The sequence below is a fragment of the Macrobrachium nipponense genome, chromosome 34 (assembly GCF_015104395.2).
Source record: "Macrobrachium nipponense isolate FS-2020 chromosome 34, ASM1510439v2, whole genome shotgun sequence".
NCBI classification, from domain to species: domain Eukaryota; kingdom Metazoa; phylum Arthropoda; class Malacostraca; order Decapoda; family Palaemonidae; genus Macrobrachium; species Macrobrachium nipponense.
In genome coordinates, this window is record NC_061095.1 from 17,660,187 (window position 1) to 17,683,602 (window position 23,416).

Below are 23,416 nucleotides of genomic sequence, written 5' to 3' on the forward strand. Positions count from 1 at the left end.
AACCTGCAGATTCGTCTTCGGAACTCGCAGATCTGAAAGCTGCCCTTAAGAGGATGGAACTTAAGATGGCAGCATTAGAAGGTAAGAATAGTGCAGTGGACAGTGATTTTAGTGTCCCCAGTGCAGTGGAGGGGGCGTCTGATCGGCTCTGCAATGCTCCCAGGCCTAGACCTCTTCCAAGCTCCCTGGCCCAGAGGAGAAGGAATGTCGAAAGCCTTACGGAGGTTGTGGAGGATCCCCACCGATCAGGCGTCCCTTCGGCAGGATCTGTTTCGTCTCGGACTGCCAGGGATCGCTACTGTAAAAGCATCCTTTGAGAGTGCTTCTCGTCTTCCGAGTCCTCGTAGCCCAGGCGCGGATGGAGCTCGACCGAGCAGTCACGTCTGTTGAAGAGGAGCTGGAAAGGGCCTACGCTTGATTCCAGTCCTGAGCGCTTCCCAGAAGGTTCGCTGTTGGACAGGAAGAGAGTCAAGAGAGCCCTGTTTTCGCCCGCTTTCGACTGGGAGTCCCCTACTTCCTCCAGACCGCCATCCCCTCCTTCTGACAAGGAAAGGGATGTAGCTACCACCAGGATCCTCTTGAACATGCAAGAGCAGATCTCTTCCCTGGTTGGGATGCTCTCGTAAGGATCCTCCTTGTAGGAAGGACACATCTCTTCCTATTAAGAGATCCTCTCGTCACTTAGAGGTCCCTTGCTCCAAGATCCTCTATTCAGCTCCTCGCTCTTTAAAGAGGTCCTTTGATCTCCCTGCTTCTCGCTCGTCTCCTCGGAAGCACGAGGCTCGGGAATGCTTAGTGACTGAGCCCTCGTCCCCTTCCGATCACGAAGCGTCCACGAAGCATGAGGATCTGTCCGAGCGCCTGCCGCAATCCGCTTTCCAGCCACTTTTCCCCAGTCAGGCACGAGGCTTCAGCCAGACAAGATGCGCCAGCCAGGCGCGAGGCTCCTTCCAGGATCGAGACGCCAGCCAGCTGCGATTCTCCTTCCAGGCGCAAGGCGCCAGCCAGGCTCGAAGCGCCTTCCAAGCGCGAGGCTCCTTCCAGGCTCTTGTCGCCAGACAAGCACGTTTCGGCTTCCGAATGTCTGCCTTCACATGAGCTTAAGACGAAGTGTAACTTAGCTCCTAACAAGCCTGAGGACCGTTCCAAGAGCCCTATTTGCATCGTATAAGAGGAGGCGTCCAATCGTCAGTCTTCTGCTCCTAGAGCTCCTCTCTTGGACAGCTCTTCCCCAGCTAGAAGCCCTTCTATTCGAGAGCGGAGGACTTCACCTCATGGCGCGAGCGTTCCCCTCCAGCTGATCGCTCTTCCCTCATCATAGCTGGTAATGATCTGGAAGAAGTGTCGGACGACGACTCTCCTGTGAATGCGGGTCTTTCGGACTACAAGACCTTAGCTGCCTTATTGCTCCAAGAGTTCGGAGACTCTCTCAGTCCTGCCGCTCCTCCTCCTCCACTTTCTTGGCTAAGCTCTAAGAAAGAAGCGGGGAAGACTGCTTTTGCATGCTCCCCCTCCAGACTTTCTGGGAGGAGAGGCATCTGGTACGAGACGGGGGAAGCCATGGGACTGGCTCTCCCTTCGTCAGCAGAGGCAGACTTCTCTAGTCTAGTAGACTCGTCAAGAAGACACGCCTTGTCTTCTGCCAGAACGACTTGGGGGATGTCGGAGTTGGACCATCTCCTCAAGGGACTTTTCCATGTGTTAGAAGTTTTTAACTTCCTGGACTGGTCCCTTGGGGTGTTAGCTAAGAAGACCCAGGACCCTGACTTTCTCAACCCAGAAGTACTACACAGTATTTTATCCTGTATGGATAAAGCAGTGCAAGACGGCTCGGGTGAGGTTGCCTCCCTCTTTGGGACTGGAATTCTTAAGAAGAGGTCAGTTTTAAGTTCGTTCCTAACGAAAGCTGTCTCTCCGGTTCAGAGAGCTTCCCTGCTTTACGCGCCGTTGTCTGATCAGCTGTTCCCTTCTCAGTTAGTGTGAGATATTTCTCACTCGCTCACTGAGAAGGCAACTCAGGATCTTCTGGTGCAATCAACCAAGAAGAACCGCCCTGCTGTACCAGCCGTAAAGAAGGAAACTCATGCTCCTCAGCGCCCTTTCGAGGAGGCCCTGCTACACGACCCCCCTCTAGAAGAAAAGGCTCTTGAGAAGCGAGGAAGGTCAGCCTTCCGGCCTTTCAAGAAAGGCAAGTGACTTACAAGTCCTCCAAACACCAGTGGGCGCCAGGCTCCTGAAGTACGCAGAAGCCTGAGCCATGAGAGAAGCAGACTCCTGGTCGCTATCGATACTGAGGAAGGGATACCTCATCCCCTTCAGGGACAGACCTCCCCTAACTTCGACCCCAAGGGAACTGTCCGCGAAGTACAAAGACCCTGCCCTGAGAGAAACGCTCCTACATATGGTGGATCAGATGTGGAACAAGGAGGCCATCAAGTTAGTGCAGGATCCCCACTCCCAAGGCTTTTACAATCGCATTTTATTGGTTCCGAAGGCATCAGGGGGATGGAGGCCGGTGCTAGACGTGAGCGCTCTGAACCGATTCGTAGAGAAGAAAAAATTCTCCATGGAAATGACCGCCTCGGTTCTTTTGGCTCTACGTCTCGGTGATTGGATGGTCTCCCTGGATTTGCAAGACGCATATTTCCACGTTCCCATTCATCCTGCGTCGAGGAAATATCTTCGTTTCATGATCCATGGCAGGATCTACCAATTCAGGGCTTTGTGCTTCGGCCTGTCTACGGCCCCTCAGATATTCACGAGCCTGATGAGGAACGTAGCACGGTGGCTTCATTTGAAGGGAGTGAACATCTCCCTTTATTTAGACGATTGGCTCATCAGGGCCAAGTCAGATTCTATGGAGATTAGGCAATGGGTTCTTGCCAGCATAGTATGTCTGGAAAAAGAACTAAAACCCCCTATTCCTGATTCAATGTTTTCAGATAGAGGTTTCGTTGTCCAGGCAGGGTACTTACATTTTCATCTACAGTAGAATGGTTAAAACATTTGCCTACAGTGTCTTTGGAATGCGATGACGGCTCGAAATGCTTCACAGAAGGTGTTCAGAGGGATACAATAAAGAGCTAGAAATCAGGAGTACTCCCAATTTCAGCTCTGAGTCTCCTTCGACTTCCAAGCTTCTTCCCTTCCTTCGGACAAGGATAGGGAAGATTCTGCAACGAGAAGCCCCTTCAACAAGTAAGAAGAGATCTCGTGAGCAAGGGAAGTACTCAAGAAGGATCCTCCTCGGAGGAAGACTTATCTCTCATACTGTTAGATATCCTATCGTCTACTGGATGTAGCTGACTACAATCACCTCCCCTTGCCGGAGAGGCCAAAGCTCAAAGTGGAAGAATTTCTTCCACCCTTCTCCAGTCTTGTGATTTACTATTGTGGATGTTCAGGACTTTCGGACAATGTAGCGCCAACCAGGAGCCTTATGCTAAAAGAGGCGTAAAAAACGCCAGAGGCAGACAGCCCCAAGAACTGTCATTGTTTGATGAGGAGAAAGACCGGGCCTACAACCTGACACAGATGCGCTAGATGCGAACATATAGGACAGATAAGAGTGTCCGATGTGGACATTGCCAGACATCCTCGAGACTCTACCAAGCTCGAAGCTCCGGCAAGTGGGGAGGAGCCAACCAGGCGCAAGGCGCCAGGCAGGCGCGAGGTACCAGCCAGCCGCGAAGCTCCAGGCAGGCACAACAAAGCGCCAACCTGGCGCGAGACGCCAGCCCAGGCGCGAGGCGCCAGCAGGCTCAAGCCAGGCTCTAGGCGCAAATCTCCAGCTACGGCGAGGTGTCAACCAGATGTTGAGGCGCCAGTCAAGCGAAAGGTACCAGACAAGCGCTAGGCTCCAACCAAAAGCGAAGCACCAGCCAGGCGCGAGGTTCCTGCCAGGCTTCAGACGGGAGAGATCCATTTCAAGAAAGCCCTGGTCTTCTTTGAAACATGGAGATCTCCTAAGCACTTCATAAGTGACTTGATTCCTTCAAACAGCTGTGAATTAAAAGCGCAGGAAGTGCGCGCTTTTGCAAATTCTTGTTCTTTACATAACAATATGTCATATAAGACATATTAGCTGTGTTGTACGGTAGAGGCAACTCTGTGTGTTGACTTCTCATTACACAAAGGATGTCAAGTTGACCTACGAGAGGATCCTTTCTTTTGGTTTATACGTTTCTGCGGATACGTTACTGGGATAAGGAGCCGACACTGATCCTTAACTTGAGTTAAAGTTATTTAACTTAGTGAAATTATTGGGGTTTTTGAAAGGAGTGTGGGGATAACTTTTCAATTTGAGTGCGAACCCTCGTGTTAGGATCAGGTGTATTGTCATAAGGTGTATTGTCATATAAGTGGTCCAGTACCCATTGACAAAGTCCTTTCAGGCTCTGCCGAGTAAGCGGTTCATACCCCATCGGCAGACCCACAAGAACTCTTAGCCATAGATCACATATCTCGCTAAAGTCTTGAGGTGATGCAGACTACCGGGCAACAGCCACGAAGTCTACCACCTATCAGATAGGAACCAAGGTTTATTTATACCTACAACATATGTTGTTTACCTGTCTATTCCATGTTAGCTGTCTCTTCCCCTCCACCAAAGGGTGTCAATCAGCTATGTATATATCTGACAGGTAAGTTGATTGTATGAAAATGATATTGTTATAATACAATAAAGTTTCATACATACTTACCTGGCAGATATATACGATTAATGGCCCACCCAGCCTCCCCGCAGGAGACAGGTGGAAGAGAGAAAATATGAATAGAAAACGGGAATGGTTCCTATGCCTGCCCCCACCCAGGGCAGGCGGTAGATCACCTGACCTACCTGCAGCGTGTGCCGCGAAATTTGAATTTCTGTCGGGGACGACGGAGTCTTAGCTAGGTATATATCTGCCGGGGGAGGGGGGGGTAGTATGTATGAAACTTTATTGTATTATAACAATATCATATCTCTTGGTCCTAAACGATCAAGAAGACAAGTGAATTTTTTGAGCATTGGAATCTCGCATCAGATTCTATGGAGATTAGGCAATGGGTTCTTGCCAGCATAGTATGTCTGGCAAAAGAACTAAAACCCCCTATTCCTGATTCAATGTTTTCAGATAGAGGTTTCGTTGTCCAGGCAGGGTACTTACGTTTTCATCTATAGTAGAATGGTTAAAACGTTTGCCTACAGAGTCTTTGGAATGCGATGACGGCTCGAAATGCTTCCCAGAAGGTGTTCAGAGGGATACAATAAAGAGCTAGAAATCAGGAGTCTCCTTCGACTTCCAAGCTTCTTCCCTTTCTTCGGGCAAGGATAGGAAAGATCCTGCAACGAGAAACCCCTACAACATGTAAGAAGAGATCTCATGAGCAACGGAAGTATTCAAGAAGGACCCTCCTCGGAGGAAGACTCTTATCTCTCGTACGGTTAGATATCCTATCGTCTACTGATGTAGCTGACTACAATCACCTCCCCTTGCCGGAGAGGCCAAAGCTCAAAGTGGAAGAACACTTCTTCCACTCTTCTCCAGTTCTCCTGATAAACTATTGTGGATGTTCAGGAATTTTGGAAAATGTAGCACCAACCAGGTGCCATATGCCAAAACAGGCGTAAAAAACGCCAGAGGCAAACAGTCCCAAGAACACTGTCATTGTCTGAGGAGAAAGAGCTGGCCTACAACCTGGCACAGATGTGCTAGAGGCGAACAAATCGGACAGATAAGAGTGTCCGATGTGGACATCGCCAGACATCCTCGAGAGACTACCAAGCTCGAAACTCCGGCAAGTTGGGAGGAGCCAGACAGGCGCGAGGCCCCAGCCAGGCGCAAGCCAGGCTCTAGGCTTCATCCAGAAAAGATCCATTTCAAAGGAAGCCCTGGTCTTCTTTGAAATAAGTGTGATCGCTAAAGCACTTCATGAATAACTTGATGATTCCTTCAAACAGCTGAGAATTAAAAGCGCTTGAAGTGCGAGCTTTTATGAATTCTTGTTCGTTCCATAACAATATGTCGTGAAGGACAAATTAGCTGTAACTTACGGGAGATGCAACTCTGTGTTGACTTCCCTTTGCACGAAGGAGGTCAAGTTGACCTACGAGAGATCCTTCTCTCTTGGTTTTACATGTCTACGGATACGTTGCTGGGATAGGGAGCTGACACTGATCCTTAACTAAGTGAGTTAATTTTTATTTTAACATAATGTTTTTTCTTTGGTTTGTTTGAAAGGAGTTTGGGGATAGCTCTTTTCAAACTAAGCACAAACCCTCGTGTTAGGATCAGGTGATTGGGATCGGTGTTGTGCTCCTTAATTATGCCCCTAGGCATAGGTGTATTGTTGTGTAAGTGGATAAGACCCCATTGACAAATGACCATTAGATTCTGTCGAGTAAGTGGATAAGACCCCATTGACAGATCTACAAGAACTCTAAGCCATAGGTCACATCCTCGCTGAGGCTCTTGAGACGAAGCAGACTACTAGCAATAGCTAGGATGTCTACCCTTCGTCTAAACACATAGGAACCAAGGTTTTATTTATTTATTACTTACAACGTATGTTGTTTACCTGTCTAATCAGTAATTAGCTGTCTCTTACCCTCCGCCAAAGGTGACAATCAGCTAAGTATATATCTGACAGGGAAGTTGAATGTATGAAAATGATATTGTTATTGTACAATAAAGTTTCATACATACTTACCTGGCAGATATATACGATTGAATGGCCCACCCAGCCTCCCCTCAGGAGACAGGTGGAAGAGAAAAATCTGGTTCTAGAAGGTAAATGGTTTTCCTATTCCTGCCACCCACCAGCGGCGGACGGTAGATCACCTGACCTACCTACCTGTAGCGTGTGCCGCGAAATTAGAATTTCTATCGGGGACGACGGAGTCTATAGCTAAGTATATATCTGCCAGGTAAGTATGTATGAAACTTTATTGTACAATAACAATATCATTTTTGTACATACTTACCTGGCAGATATATACCATTAAATGGCCCACCCAGCCTCCCCTCAGGAGACAGGTGGAAGAGAAAATCTGATTAGAAAACGGGAATGGTTCCTAGTCCTCCCACCCAGCGGCAGGGCGGTAGATCACCTGACCTACCTGTAAAGGCCGGTTCCCACTTGATGAGCTGGAAGCCTAAATTGTGGCTGGCAGCCAGTCTGGCTGGCTGAAGAACACCTGATTGGCTTGTAAGCTTGGCTTGTAGCTTGGTTTGCAAGCCGGTTGTGGTTATGCTTGCATCTCGGTTCCCACTTGACTGTTGATGATGGTACTTCTGTGCCCAAATTGAGACAGAAGGAACTTACAAACATTGAGAAGTGGCCACTTGCTGACCCACACTTTTTTGGTAGCCACTCCACTTTTCACTGTTTTCTTTCCTTTCTGTATTTCTTTTCGGAATCGCTCTCGTACTCTGCCCGGTTTGGTCCATTCGTCTTTGGCCTTTCCTTGATATTCGGGACACTCCTCTCTATCTGGGCCCACATATCAGCAATACATTTGGGCTTTTTGTGATCTGGATGCTGTTTTGTCCCATATAGCAGGGATTTTTCCACCTCGGTTGACATAGGTGTTCAAAGGTGTCCCCAATTAACTACTACCTTTTGGTCCCCATTTCACTTTTAAAACAATCACTGTAATAGTATGTAATTAGTTAAATAAACATTCAACAAGCCTAATGTGGCTGCCAGCAAAAAATGAACTGATTTATTTTTTTGCTGGCCTGGCACCTCAAAGTACAAGCTCAAAGCAACGAATAAAATTGTTGGCTGGGAGGCATCGATGATCAGCTGGCAGCTACAAAAACAGCTGGGCAGCTCAGTTTTGAGCTGCCAGCATGATTATTGGCTGCCAGCCACAATTTTGGCTTCCAGCTCATCAAGTGGGAACCGGCCTTAAGTGTGTGCCGTGAAATTTGAATTTCTGTCGGGACGACGGAGTCTATAGCTAAGTATATATCTGCCAGGTAAGTATGTACAAAACTTTATTGTAACATAACTATCATTTTTCATTTTTTCATATACTGATTATTAATTCAAATGAATAATGGACCAAGGATCGAAGGAATCTCCGTGCCCTTCCATTACCCGGCGACTGTGCCCCGGGGTGAGGGCCGTAAATGTGGGAAATTCAGAAGTTTTCCCGGGATCGATCCCCAGATTCTTTTTGTGCTCGGTGTCGAGGGAGAGAGTGCTCTCGCACCGAGCCTTATTTTTTTTCTTTTTGTTTGGGGGGGAGGTGAAATTGTGGAAGTGAAAATTGTAAGTGCAGTGCTCTTTTTCATTTTTCATTTATTTTCTTGCCCTTTGCGCTCGGTGCTTAGGGCATGAATGCTCTCGGCCCGAGCCTTATATTTTTATGTGAAAGAGAAATTGTAAATGCAGTATTCTTTTTCATTTTCATGTATTATCATCATTATTGGATCAAGGGTTCCGCTCATACCCGGGAATTGATCCTTATGCCCTTGCGCTCGGTGCCGAGGGCGTGAATGCTCAAAATCCCGAGCCTTTTATTTTCGTGTGAAGTGAAAGTGAAATGGTAAATGCAGTATTCTTTTTCATTTCATGTATTATTTTCATTATGGATCAAGGTTTCCGCTCATACCCGGGAATTCATCCTTATGCACTTGCACTTGGTGCCGAGGGCGTGAAGGCTCTCTGTCCGAGCTGTGTATTGGTCAGTGGTGCAGTGGGCGTTGTGCAGGGGCGGGAAGAGCGAAGGCCTGCAAGAAGTCGTCGGAAAGCTCTCCCGTGACTCCCTTGGTAACCTGTTCTTTGTCCTCTTTCCTGCCCCCACCCGCTCAGCTCCCACGTATGGCACCTTCCCCTTTGTTGGGGGGGGGGGGGGGTGTTTTGTTTTTTCGGGGCCCTTCTTCTTCGCCCGACCCGTCGAGCGTAGAGGAGGGCGCTCGTTACCCGACATCCATTTGTGTTCGGGATGGGGCTCCCCCCCCCCCGCGACGAGGGGGAACTCCTCCTACTTACCCGACTTTTGCTTCCTCAGGTGCTTCTGCTGTGAGGGATGACCTTGGTCAGGTGTGGGCGTCTTTGGGACTGCAGGGCGTGCCGAGTGTCCAGGGGCTGCTTCACTTTTTGGCGAGTCTGGTCCGGTCCCTTGGAGTGGTGACCACGACAACAACCACCATGTCGACTTGAGGGTATGCTGCCCCTCCTCACTTGGTTTACTCGCCGCACGTGGTGTCTGTCTCACCTACAGCCGCTGTGCAGGGGCCGATCTCCGTACCAAGGGGTGGCGTGCCGCCGCCGCCCAGGTTTGCCGTGCTGCCGCGACCAGACTTCTGCTGCCCCAAGAGCCCGCCCCTGGACCTGCCGCTGGTACCCAGGATGTCGCTGGCTGCTGCTCTGTCTCCTGTGTTACCTGTGCCGCCTGCCGTACCTGCCGACGCTGTGCTGGCTGTTCCTGCTGTTCCCGATGTGTCCATGCCTGCTGACGTCATCCCTGTTCGCGGTGTTGCTGCCCCAGACGTTGGTCTGTCCGGACAGGTGCGTCCGGGCCCTGTTGCTTCGGCAACAGCATCCCCGGCTCTGCCCTGGATGGCCGACCTTACGTCTGTCCTGAGGAAGCTGACGAAGAAGAAGAGGAAGAGGAGGAAGGTGTCGTCGTCGTCGTCTTCGTCGTCTGCAGCCACCTCTTCCCCTTCGACTTCCAAGGCTACCCAGCTGCGGAAGAAGAAGGCTGCCTTCTCCCCTCCTGAGAAGGCTCCTTCAGGAACTTCTAAGGGCCCGTCCCACCGGAGTGGGACGGGGGTCCTTCCGCTGGTCCTCCTGCTCCTTCGGGAGCGGGGCCCGTCTCTCCTTCCGCAAGGAAGAAGACTACGGGGACAAGAGGGGTACCAAGTACCTCGCCTGGTGCTAGGGGCTCTGCCGCGACACCAGGTTCCGTCTCGGCCGCTCGTTTGTGAGAGGTACCGAGTGTACGGTCACCTGCCACGTACAGCCTAGAACCAGACGCCAGAGCTCGCTCGGCGCCAGGTTTACGGCACGGAGCGGAAGGCTGGTTAGAGCCGCTCAGGCGACTCTCGCCAGGCCAGCTCTCGCTCTCGTAGCGACCAGCCGGTCACCTGGGTTGACGTGACGGTCCCAGACCGACCACGGGCTGAGGCTGGGAAGGGGTCCCCCCCGATCGCTGGCGCCAGCAGTGGTTCGACACGCCGTGAGGACAAGCACCGGTCTCACCGCGACAGTGGTCTCTGCAGGTCGCCTGACCGCCGCTCCCACAGGGTAGGGCAACCAGCAGCAGTTCCTCTGACGCACGAGATCGGGGCCGCTGTTCTTGGTCCAGCCGTTCTCCCCAGGGGAACGGCGCGACCAGGCCTGCAGCTCGATCCCCACCACAGGTTGGTGATCGCCTGCAGATGGAAGATGCCAAGAAGAGGGTGTCCCACAAGGGAGTGTGCTTAGTGTCACACTTTTTGCGTTAGCAATAAATGGAGTCGCGTCTGTTATACCCAAGGATGTATTGAGTACCCTATTTCGTAGACTATCTTTCAATATCTGTTGCTGCATCACGAAATGTCCAGTTGCAGAAGGAAATTACAATTGACAATAAATAAGATAGTAAACTGGCTGAACAACAGGGATTTAAAATATCAGCCAGTAAGGACCACTGTTATGCATTTTGCCACCTTCGGGGAGTACACCCAGACCCAGACCTTTATCTGTACCATAGAATACCCTGTGTTGAAGAGGTATGCTTCTTAGGCCTCATATTCGACAAAAAACTCAATTGGCTTCCCCATCTGAAACCTATTAAATCCAAGTGCCTTGAAGCTTTAAGTATTTTGAAAGAATTATCTAATACAACTGGGGTGTAGACAGGCAGACAGTTATAAAGCTACACAAAATCACTTATTATTTCAAAATTACTTTATGGATGTGAAAATATATTCTTCTGCTTCATCTAATCGTCTTGCTATCTTAGATTCAGTACATCATACCGGTATAACGCTTGGCACAGGTGCCTTTCGAGCTTCTCCCATCTTAAGTTTTATTATTGATGCGGGAGAAATCCCACTAGAGTTATATCGCCAATCATCAATTATCAGATACTGGTTTAGGGTTCAGAGAAACCCCAACTCTAAAGCCTTTGAAGCAGCAATAGAAATTCTTTCAAACAACTTTTAATGAAAATCATCCAAGGTTTCCTAAGCCTTTTAGTTTTAGAGTGAAAAGATCTTGGAAAAAATGAATGTCAAGAAATCCTGTATGTCCAGTTAATTTACCAATTACCCAGCATGGAAATTACCTGTAATTAAATTTTGTAAATATTTTTTAAAGGTATTAAAAGAGAAAAATCAGATACAGAAATCAGAGTATTATTTTTAGAAACATGCTGCAGAGCACTCAGGCTCTACATTTGTTTTTTACTGATGGCTCCAAAACTGATGATGGAGTCGGATATGGAGTTTTTAGTGATGATTTTAGTCGCAGAGGAGCACTACCCATCGTAGCATCGAACTTCACAGCGGAACTGTATGGAATTTTAACAGCATTGGAACATATTGCAACCCTCCAGAATTCCCACTAATATCACCATCTTTTGTGATTCTAAAGTGCATTACAGGCACTTGAAATTTTTAATACTGATCATCCAATTACATTGAAAATCTCACAGTGGGTATTTCTACATCAACGTAGAGGGATTACTATATCTTTTTGCTGGGTTCCCAGCGCTTGTAAATATATATGGAAATGAAAAAGCAGACCAACTAGCTAAATCAGCAGCAACCAATATGATACCAAGACCAATTGCTGTACACTATAGAGACTTTTTTCCTAGTATATCAAAGTTCATTGCAAGATTATGGGAACAGCAATGGAACGAAGCAGGACCAAATAAAATGAAAGAGTTTGCCACACGTACATACCCTTGGAAATATGAATCTATGCCTAGGAAATGGGAAGTAACGATATGCCGCCTCCGCATAGGACATACAAGATTGACACATGGGTATCTCATGAGTGGTGAATACCAACCTTACTGTTGATGACTGTCTCGTCCCGGTGACTATTAAGCATTTGCTAGTTGAATGTCCTAGTCATCGGGAACTGAGAGAGCAGCACTTTAAAGACAAAAGAGATAGAGATGGTAGTTGTTTACAGTTTTGACAAAGATATTGGGTGAAGAAGCGCAGCATGATTATGAGTGTGTTGTTGAATTTTTTAAAAGAAGTTGGAGTTTTTTAACGAAATTTAGGTATTTCGCTTTCATGTATGTGTGTAGTTTTTAGCTTTGGGTTTTTAGAATGAATGTATGGAAACGTGAATAAATGTATTTATTGCCTGTTTGTGTTCTGGTACGAAAGCCTTTGCCTCTGTGCAATTTTTTATTTAATCTTAATCATATCTTTATTATCCTATAAGAACCTGTTTGGTCCCAAGCTCGCTGGCTTTTTTGCCTTGACCTTGCTTTTATCTAATCCTTTGGGCCAGCACCATGGGAGCTGAAGGTCAGCTCCGTGGGCCTGGTTAAAACTATTTTTAAAATAATAATTAAATAATTAAGCTTTTGTGGTGTTTAATGCGTTAAGTAGCATCTTTGCGCTAGCTATAGTACAAATAACTGATGCGGAACTTTTAAGAGTTTTTATGATGTGGTGTGTGGGATTTTTCCCAAAAATTGGGTTTGTCCAAATTGGCTTTCATTCGGCGTCCAATGATCCTGGTAGTCACGACGCCAGATAATTATTAATTTATTCATTCATTCATTGCAGCCCCCCAAGAACCACTGGTTCTGCCAGTGAAGCGAGGGGGGAAGACGTCAGGTCTTCCTCTCCTGTGCCTTCAACTTCCTCGGGTTACACCGGGCCAAGGGCAAGGCACCGAGGAGTGAGCGTGAGGGGCGCTCCCCGCTCGAGCCCGTCACGATGCTGTATGTACCAGGCACGGTCTTAGGAATCGACCAGGTCGTACGTGCAAGTGACGGAGGAGAGACCGAGAGGGTCTGTCGCTATTCTCCCTCCCTGAAGGGGGAGATCTCGGGAGTTGCTCTTTGTTTGAGGGGCTTGACGGTCCACTCCGGAAGATGCCCAGTCACTCCAGGGATCCAGAGGAACTTTGCCGAGTTGTTATTGCGCTGATTCGTCAGCACAACGACCTCGGGGAAGGATTGTTTTTTTTTTACCACTCCCACCATCCCGAGCCACATCCTTGGCTTGAGTGGCTTTGGTGGTCCAAGAAGGAACCCAAACCGACGGTGGGTCTGCCGCGATTGCAGCTTGCCGACTGTTAGACCAGGTGAAGTCTCTCATCTTCGGACAGGACGGCTCGCTGAGTCTGTCAGACCGAAAAAGGCTACTTCCTCCTCCTTACTGTGACAAGCAGCAAATTTTATGTGCTCAGAGGACGGTATCGGCTCTCTCTTGTCAGGTATCGATCAGCCCACACCAGAACGACGTTCACAGTGGCAGCAGACCCTAACCCTACAGTGCGAGTTCGAACCCTCCTCGGTTTTTTTTTTTTTCTTTTTCGGAAAACGTTCCTCCTGACGATACGTTTTCCCAGACTCTCGAAGGCCATCGCCGCAAGGGTGATGGCTGCTACTACTCTCTTCTCCAACTGCTAGTTCCCGCTGGGAAGGCGAGCGAGTATCCAAATTCTCCCCCATTCCCCTCTCTGTTTTACGGCTTACGAGGGAAAGGGGAGGGATCCTGCAGAGAGTTCTCTGTAGGATCCCACGTTGGGGACCTGCGTTACCGGGGGGACCTTAGGCGGTCCTACTGACGTAAGCCCCCGTCGTTTGAGGAAGGATCCCGCCCCTGCCCCTCTTCAATTTCCGTACTCCCAACCGACGATCGTTTGACGAATTCGGGGGGGGGGGGGGGGGGGGGGTTCCCGAGTGCTTAGACTTCTGCGGAATTTCTAGCATTCCGAGTGTTCGAGTTTTTTAGTCTCCAAACACTTAGGCGAATCCGAGGTCCAGAGTCGGCTAGATGAGAATCCCCAATAATTGTTACCACGATAATCGGGAACCTCGCCGAATGCTCGAATTCCTGGAATTTCTAGCGTTTGGAAGAAGCACTTGGCTGCTGAAGGAAGAATATCTCACAGTAGGCGACCAACCCTGGAATAGAGAAGAACGGACAGAACATCCAGTTTGGCTTTTGAACTATCATCTTCGGTATTTTCTGTTCACCATTGAAGCTTTCCCTTCGGGAAGACTTCTCCTCACTCTCTTGACTAGAGACGAAGGGCGGTCGATCTTCCAATCCTTTTTCTCATTCCTCGAAGGGAAAAGAATTTAGGATGGAGGTCGTTGTACAGAAACCTACAAATATACTACGTATATTACCCTCGCGAGATGATTCTATCAAGGAGTTAAATTGTCCCGGGTGTAGGTGCGTACCGCAGTTAACTCTACGGATTGTGACCGAGACGACTAGTATCCTAATTGAACTGCTACTCGGGACTGCCTGCAACCTCTCAGGAGTTACCAGTTTCGATTTTAGATACTTATGGTATTGTCACGACAACACCAACTCGGCTTTTGTATTTATCGAAATCCGTTTCTTTTTTTTTTAGTATAAATATTTAAATTGCTCGAGCGTATTTTTTTATGGCTCGATGGTTCTAGCGAACGCATTCCTTCTTGGAATGGATTACCTGGCAACACAGGATGACGAGTTCAGCGAAGCTAACTGTGTATTTGGCTGCTCGATAAGCAGCTTCAGTACCAGCTGGCTCTCCGAGATGCATGGTCGGTGGTATGTCTCTCCCCTGCAAGGATGATTGTGACTATGACGTATCTCCCTGCCCAACAATCACGGACTTAGGTCTCGGATTAACGGGGATTCTTTCATACATGAATGACCATCTACTGCTGTGACGCTCAATTTCATCACCTTCGACATTGCGAGAATTTTCAACAGAGATATCTCTTGGACTCTTTCATCTTTCTGTTTACCGCACGGTAACAGAAGTCTGTACTAGTCTCCCGCTGCATCGCACTGCGATAATGCGGAATGATTTCTTCAGACATCTGAGTTTGTCTTCAAAATATCTCTTATTCGTAGCTGTGCAATTGTTCATTGTTCACCCCGAATTAACAGATGTATCGGAAGACATCACCTACTCCCCGACCTCCCAGCTCTACTTCCAAATGTTCAGCTCAGGAGAAGCAGTTCTTCAGGCAGTACTTCCCTGAAAAACGCCCCGCTTTCATTGCAACTAAGACTCCTCAACTGTCCACCTTCATCTTCAACAGCACAGTGTTGTTTCTCCTTAGCTGAGATTCAACTACTATGAGAATGTCTTGCCATCAGGGACCTCGGTCTCTAGAAGGCAATTGACTTTCGCCTGTTGGGCACATGCCTTAAGAGAATCATCACCTCGCCGTCCGGCATCGGTGACAAACAATGACAAACAAATACATGATTTGTTTGGTCTCTCGGCATAACCCTTTAAAGGGCGAAGGTCACTTGACTTGCTCGGATGCTTGGACAACTTGCCTTACTACTGAACGCAGTCAGTCGGCAGCTGTCAGAGCGCATGAGTCAGTTACGAACCAGCTGTGGACTTAGTTCGGTTGTTCCAGATCAATCATTACTTCGTCCTAATAGCTTGTCCCAGTATCCATACCATCGACACCCACCATGGAGTGTCGGTGTCCTATCCACTACCGAGAAGAAGAACTTCGCTGCATTGGGATAGGAGAATGCGAGACACTTTGCTGCAGACGGATAGACCAGTATGGGTACTGGACATCACCGAAGTCGAGAAGAGGGGTAGGTCATGCGACTATTCCCTTCTTTTCCTCTGAGGGAACTGCATGACTTTTCTTGCGAAGTCAAGCATCCAGGGGATGAGGATCCGTGACACTCGATTTCGTACCAAACTTCGTAGTGAAGACTCGGAACCCTTCGATCCCTGACGATCGGTTCGAGTCCTTCACAATCCCCTCCCTAATGGACTTCACCGCCTTTGATGCGAAGGAGATGCTGCTTTGTCCTGTGAGGGCGCGACGGCGCTATCTGAAGAAAACTCGACACCTCAGGCTGAGTGTTGACGCCTCTTCGTTAGCACCGGGATGACCTAGAAAGAAGTACAGGAACACACTTTCCTTCTGACTACGTGAGGTGATAAGGAGGGCGTACGAAGTTGATGGTATCGACGACAGCCATACCCTTCATCCGAGAGCCCACGAAGTCTGAGATATTGGTGCAGGTACTGAAGGCAGGGGTCTGGTACAACCAGACCACATGCACCTCCTCCTACTTTCGGGATATTGCCCACGGGTCCTTGGATACTTTATCCTTGGGACCCGTGGTGGCTGCTCAACACGTTGTGTAGCTAACCGAGACCCTCACAGGCTGAACAGCATCGAGTCCTGGTGTGACTGTAAGAATGGATGAGTGAATGAGTGTGTGACTGGCTCCTCTTCCCATCTTTTTCTCTGGCCCCAGTGCCTGGGCTTTAGCCCTAAATATCATACATCCATCCATCTTTTTCTCCCCCCTCTTCCTGTGGGTAGAGGGATACGGTCGTCACCCTGCTGGATAAGGACGAGATGCAGGTGAGCTACTCAACAGAGCCCCATCCTATCCCTTTCATTAGGGATGGGAGCGAATATCCACCACTTCCCCCAACAAGGGGGGGGGAGTGGAAGCCAGCAAGAGACAAACCCATAACTTTATGTTGCCTCTTGCAAACAGGAACAAGTTCTTGCTTGCTGGTACGAAGAGATACGCTTGCCTCTCTCTTAGTACTTGGTCCAGAGGTCTGACCATTGATCCTGCGGTGCACACCCCGATCAATCGGACAGAGGCTTGGATCCTTCCCTCACTCTTACAACCAGGGAGGCATTCCAAGGTTGGGCGAACACCAGTCTGTTCACAAAAGACTCAGATTCCTCCCACCAAGAAGTGAGTCTTCCTATTGTAAAAGGACCGAAAGGTTTGTATCCCGTGTCGGCACAAATGACAATTTGTCCAAAATTGCATTTTTCCTAACTATACAAACCTGATGTCCTTTTACACATAGTCCCACCTCGTGCCACCCCTCACTGCATTTTTTGCTTGGGCCTAAAGCAAAAGTGATTCTTCGCCTCACAGTGCGTGTGCCGGACAAGCAGTTAATTACTGAACTCCCTTGTTCGAAAGCTTACAACCATCCAGCTGCCGCTAGTTACCTTCCTATTGTAAAAGGACCTCAGGTTTGTATAGTTAGGAAAAATGCAATTTTGGACATTGTCATTTTTCCCATGTTAATTGTTAGGGTGTTAATGTAAAAAATTGTTCTTTGTTACCCTTTGTTACCCCATAAAATTTGAAGGAATAAATATGCTCATTTCCAAGTTGAAGTGTATTACAAATTTTGTAGCTTACATGTTATAGATCTATCCCATTCTGGAACTCATAACTCGCATTACAGGAGAGAGAAAAAGGATTTTGCATTATGACCATAGTAGTAGTTGTAGTCATGCTTCCATTGTACAAATCTTCTCTTGAAGAGAACACAGCCGTCTTCATTTCTGCCAGCACTATGAAAATAACACTGGTATCGTTTGAAAAAGATGACACGGAAGATTTCCGGTTACACCATCTCTCTCCCCTCCCCTCCACCCCCATTTAAAAAAACATCCCTTTTGGAACACACTTTGATACAGTTAAGGTACTCCATAAAAAAATATCTTTAATATTCTTTGTTTAACCTTGTCTGAGCTAAGAAATGCATCCTTTTTTTTAAATATTCTAGGCTATGAGAGAGATTTTGAGGGAGAAATGTCAAGGAGCTTCAGCAAACGACATAGAAGGGTTAAATGTTGGGTGGTTGGTGGCTTCCTTTGATGATAGTGATCGTTTGTGGCATCGAGGCTTGGTCACAGGATGTCTTGGCATATTGGTTGAGCTGACTTTGATTGACTCTGGTAAAGACTTAGTTGTGGAAAAACTTTCGGTAAGTTTCTAAAATTTGTTAAGCTTATAGATGATATCGTTCCTGTTGGTTGCACTTTACGTTGTTTTTCCTTTGTGGTATTTGTCACTGTATTCAGAGAATTGTTAATTATGGTTAATGAGAGGTTGTATAATCCAAATATGTAACTAAAAACTCTTACTTATTTCAGCTTCAGAAATTGCCTGATATCCCTTTAGTGTTATCAACTCCTGCCCAGGCAATAAAGTGCACGCTTTTAGATGGCAGGTTGAACCCTGGTCGTATTGAGCACATGAAGAAAGAAGTCGGAATGGGTTTTCTGGCACACTTTTGTAAAGAAGATGGTGGGCTTTGGGAGGTAAGTCTTTCCGCCGAAGTGCAGCTTTTGAATTCAGTCTGGGTATAATGATTGATTATAATATGGTAGATATATACTAGTGGTGGTTTGGTTATGTGATAGATGAACCAGATCACTGAGACAAGTTAGTTAACTTTGTTTTCTGAAATTTTGTTTTTATGCAAATTTTTTTTCATGTTCACTCGACAAGAAAACTGAAGATACAGTTTTCATTAGCTTTCGTTCATCGAATTTCCCATTTGTTTTTACTGAAAAGACATAATATCGCTAAATTTAAATCTAGATATGAAAAATAACACTGCAAATTATATCATATTAGTTAAAAATGCAAAACAAAACCTTTCAGATACTTAAAAACACGATATATGTCCGAAGTAATTGGAATTTCTCAGATGGATTCGTTCATAGAGATCTGGTATATAGAATGTGAATTTCTGATTGTAGTACTATGTATCACGACGGCAATATTATACTCGTTTTTTCCTTCATGAACTGGGGATATTATTGTATCATTGTAAGTGGCGAATGCAATTATTTTTAGCTTCTACAAACTCATGTTTGTATTCCAAAGTGTTTAATGTTAGCTGACGTCAATGGCAGCCAATGTTGCTAAGGCTAAGATAGGTTGAGCAAATCTAGTTGCATCCGCGAGAGCGTTTTCTATGATGTGGAGGAGCCCTAGAACTTCGAGCGGGAAAGCGCAAGTCACTGGATACTGGCTTACGTAACGGTTTTCACACTTTGATTTACTTTGACGTTGACATGGATCGAATGCTAGTTGCTGTTTACAAAGCAACCGTCTTTAAACATAAATCTTTATCAAGGTTAAAGTAGCATGTCAGCTCAAAGATTTTCTGGCTATATGCTCCCATTACAAAGCAGTTCGTAAATGCATTTCTTTGCTGCGAGGCTGAAAGATCTCCCAACACATCAGCATCATTTGCACGATATAAAACTTTAATTGCCTGTGCAATACATATTGAGTTATTTGTGGTAATAACTATTTTTACTTAACACAGAGCTTTTTTCGGGAATGATTTGTGGATGAAACCCGATTTTCAAAATTACAGATTATATCAAGAGAGCAAGAATGACCGCAGCCTGTGTCTAAAATTTTCTACGTCTTTTTACAATCTTTGAATGTTATGGCAACTGTCGAATGAAATCAAGATTAGGGTATGAATTTCTTAGAGAATTAACTTGAATATTATGATCCTTCAAATTTTATCTAGCATAGTGCAGCACGATCTTGGCAGTCATCTCACCCTGCTTCCCAGGTATCTGTGCACCGACTCACCGCTCTTTCTTCTGCCTTTCCCCGTCACAAGTCCGTCACCAATACTATAATTTCTCTCTCTCTCTCTCTCTCTCTCTCTCTCTCTCTCTCTCTCTCTCTCTCCACTTCTAAAACATACTTTAAAAATATATTACCACTCAATCTCCCAAAGAAAATGTAATGAAATTAAGTAGTTATAAATAGGCCTAAGCTTTCACGTAAGCAGATTTTGTCTTCTCTCTCTCTCTCTCTCTCTCTCTCTCTCTCTCTCTCATTCTCGTCTCTCTCTCTCTCTCTCTCTCTCTCTCTCTCTCTCTCTCTCTCTCTCTCTTTTAAAACACATGTTGAAAAATATTATCACTCAATATTTCAAAGTAAATATAATGAATTAAGTATCTCTACAGATATTCTCTCTCTCTCTCTCTCTCTCTCTCTCTCTCTCTCTCTCTCTCCTCTCTCTTTTTTAAAGCACTTTTGAAAAAATATTATCACTCAATCTTTCAAAGTAAATATAATGAATTAAGTATCTCTATAGATAGGCCTATGCTCTCTCTCTCTCTCTCTCTCTCTCTCTCTCTCTCTCTCTCTCTCTCTCTCTCTCTCTCTCTCTCTCCACTTTTGAAAAATTTGAAAAAAATATTGTCACTTAATCTCTCAAAGTAAATTTAATGAATTAATAAGTATCGCTATCGATAGGCGTATGCTTGCTCGCCCTCTCTCTATCGTCATAATATTTCATTCTTTACTGTATTGTTCCTCACGATTTCCACAAGTACTGACCAAATTTTAAAACACTTTCTCTCATTGTTTAAGATCCGTCTTCAATTACGCATGAATGTTACGTCAGTTTAGTGTCAAACTACTAATAAATAAGGTTTCACAGTAGATTTTAAAAAAGGATGATCGATATTCTACCCTGAACTGACGTTACCAAATCAACATTAACGAATAATATAGAGCCTGTTTCTACATTCAAGTATAAATTATTAAAGGACCACTACAGAATCTTTATGGTGTAAAGTTAATGGAAATTTAGAAAGCAACAAACACTATGATTTTGAAGCTCCGCCCCTTTTCTAGAGTTGCCAGGTGCGGCGTTATTGAACACTATATGTCCGAAGATTTAAAAAAACTGTATCTTAACTTTCCTTGCCGAGTGTTCATGAAATTTGGTGAGCAAAAACAATCTTGGAAATAGTAAGAACCGGCAAGTCGAACTTTATAGCAGTGGTACGACATACAAGGATGGCAGATAATTGGGAAATCCAAATACTAGAAAATAGCCTAGTAGCTGATTTGTAGGAAGAAAGTATACCGTATTTTAAATTTCATCCAACTGTAAAGTCTTCCAAAATCAGTTTTATCTTAGTGATAAATGACTAGAATTAGGTTTACTGTTTAAAAGTTTGCATAAAATACCTTATGGTATGCTGACTTCTATGTACTTGTCTCATAACTGGAATTTAGGGTAATTGCATAAAGATGGCAAATTATCTTATCATTTACGCTGTGTAAGTATGTTAGGACATGTAGTCTCAATGTTCTTGAACATGAACAAAAAATGACATTGAAGCAGTTTATCAAAATTTTGTTCTCGGATAGTATTACAGGCAGTCTCCGGTTTACAGCAGTGTTTCCGTTCCTGCGCCATGACGTAAACATAAAAACGTGGTAACCCGTGACATTATCGAAAATTATTAGAAAATCTTACTCTTAATCCCTGGGGCGCCATGAAAACGACATAACCTGCATTTTGATTGAGCTTTTTATATAAAATAAAAAAGTAAAAATTTTACCCTTTTCATGTTTTGCAACCATATTTAAGTTCAGTTTTCCATTGGACTGGCAACGTAAACTGGAAACATGCTCTGTAACCCGAGAAGTAATTTTGTATGAATATATTGGAAGAGCATCGTAACCTCGGAACGACGTAAACGGAGTCTGATGTGACCCGGTGACTGCCTCGACTAAGTAATTCTTGTGATCATGATTCTCTCTTCCTAAAGGAATATTATTTGCAGGTGAAATTATATTCAGAGAAAGTTGTTGGTGATGGAGAAAAACGAGGTACTGAAAATTCATCACTGAAGCTCGAAACTGAGAGGTATAGTTTATTTATTTAATTTTTTTTTTTTTTTTTTTTTTTTTTTTTGTTTTTTTTTTTTTTTTTGAGTTGAATAAATTTGACATGGTACATTTGAAAACATGTTACTATTAGTGATTTAGTTTTACTGTATGGTAACTATTTCAAAAAGTTATGTTATTCATATACGAAACAAACCTTCGGTCTTAACGTTAGGATAAATACTCAGCGCCAGCTGGAAACTGGTAAAGTTTAAAATAATTGTGTACGCAAGGGATTATTGGCATCTGTGATTGGTCACGTGACATGGGGAGCCACCCACATACCCCTCATTAACTCGTGACCCTGTTAGTTATTTTCTTACCGCCTTTAAGGGAGGACGTGCTTTGGTCCGTCCTTTCAAAGCCAGTTTAGTTTGCCCCCTGTTGTTTTCAATTTGTTGTTTGGAATTCCCGGGTATGTGAACATGAAGCCTCATGCTGCGAGACTTCTGGATATCACAAGAAGCAGATAAATGCCCTGTTATTTTCTTCTACGGTTTCGACGTTGAAGTACTCATAGTGTAGTAAGTCGTAGGTGAAGAAACTTAAGGTACGGTTAATTCGTTACCTGTGCTTTGGAATATTGCATATTCATATAGATTGCCTGTAATCCAAAGCTTTGATGTATCTGGATGTGCTTTGAGAAGTAATTATGACTAATTGTGCTCCTTTCCCTGCGGGGAGAGGTGTGCATTGCCATCTTGTTTTCGTTCCAGATACGTGGGTAGAGAGGATGCAGGTGTGTGGGAGGCGTTAGGCTTATCAGCAGGGTTGCCGTTTTGAGGAATTTCGTCTATTAGTGTGGCTTTCTGACATCTGGCAACCCTCTGTGGCTTTTACGACCACTGGCCACGGCACTGAAGAAAAAAAATTCTTCACTTTGTCTTTTGTTCCGATACGTATTACAAACCATCGGTCCTTTAACAATAGGAAGAAGCTAGCGGCAGCTGGAACGGTCGTAAGCTTCGAACAAGGGGAGAACGGTAGTTAACTGCTTGTCCGATTGTCGCGCAGCGTAAACAAATCTCTTTTGCTTTCGGCCGTGGTGTGACTAGACGTGTTCGTCATCGCTCTGCCCGCTACTCGTCGTATGCTTTGGTTTTCAATTCAGCCCTCTTTCTGGTTTGTTTGTGTGTTGAATGAGATTGTAAGTACAATACTTAAATTTTTGTTTATCACATTGATTAATAAACAATGGATCAAGAGATGGAGCTTTCGCCGCGCCCCCCGGTCGCCCGTAGTGTGTGTCCCGGGCTGGAGGGGCGTAAATGCGGCGGATTTCGCTCCTTTGTGGATGTGGATCCACATGAGTTATGTACAAGGTGTCGGGGGCAAGAATGCTCCCGAGCCGAACCATGTGTAACGTGTGCATGTTGACTGGTCCGAGGCGCAGTGGGTTCTGTACGAGGGCAGGAAGAGACGTAGGCCTACAAAGGAGTCGTCGGAAAGCTCTCCAGCGACTCCTTTGGTAACGGATACCTTGTCTTCCTTCTTGCCCCCTGGTCAGCCCCCACGTTTCGCGCCTTCCCCTGCGGGGGGGGTAGCAGAGTCCTTCTCCTCACTTGATCTGTCGAGTGTGGAGGAGGGCGCTCGCTGAACCGGACGATACAGGTTGTACTCGGGGTCTTCCGTCCGCTCTGGGTGGGGTTCGTCTCCCCCCAAGCGCGAGGGAACCCCTCTAATTCACCCGACTGTTGCTTCCGCAGGTGTGCCGCCAGTGAAGGACGACCTGGGACAGGTGTGGGAGTCGCTGGGGTTGCAGGGAG

At 46.0% G+C, this 23,416-nt stretch overlaps 1 protein-coding gene across 4 annotated transcripts in view; it reads left to right on the forward strand.

Annotated features, from left to right (window-relative positions):
• LOC135207944 (uncharacterized) overlaps positions 1 to 23,416 on the forward strand; it is a 72,307-nt gene that overhangs the window by 25,925 nt on the left and 22,966 nt on the right. For all 4 annotated transcript variants that reach the window (XM_064239923.1, XM_064239920.1, XM_064239921.1 and 1 more), the window contains exons 7-9: positions 17,713 to 17,913; positions 18,083 to 18,250; positions 21,548 to 21,630. In XM_064239923.1, the coding sequence (XP_064095993.1) occupies positions 17,713 to 17,913; positions 18,083 to 18,250; positions 21,548 to 21,630 (452 nt within the window). The remainder of the gene's footprint in view (positions 1 to 17,712; positions 17,914 to 18,082; positions 18,251 to 21,547; positions 21,631 to 23,416) is intronic.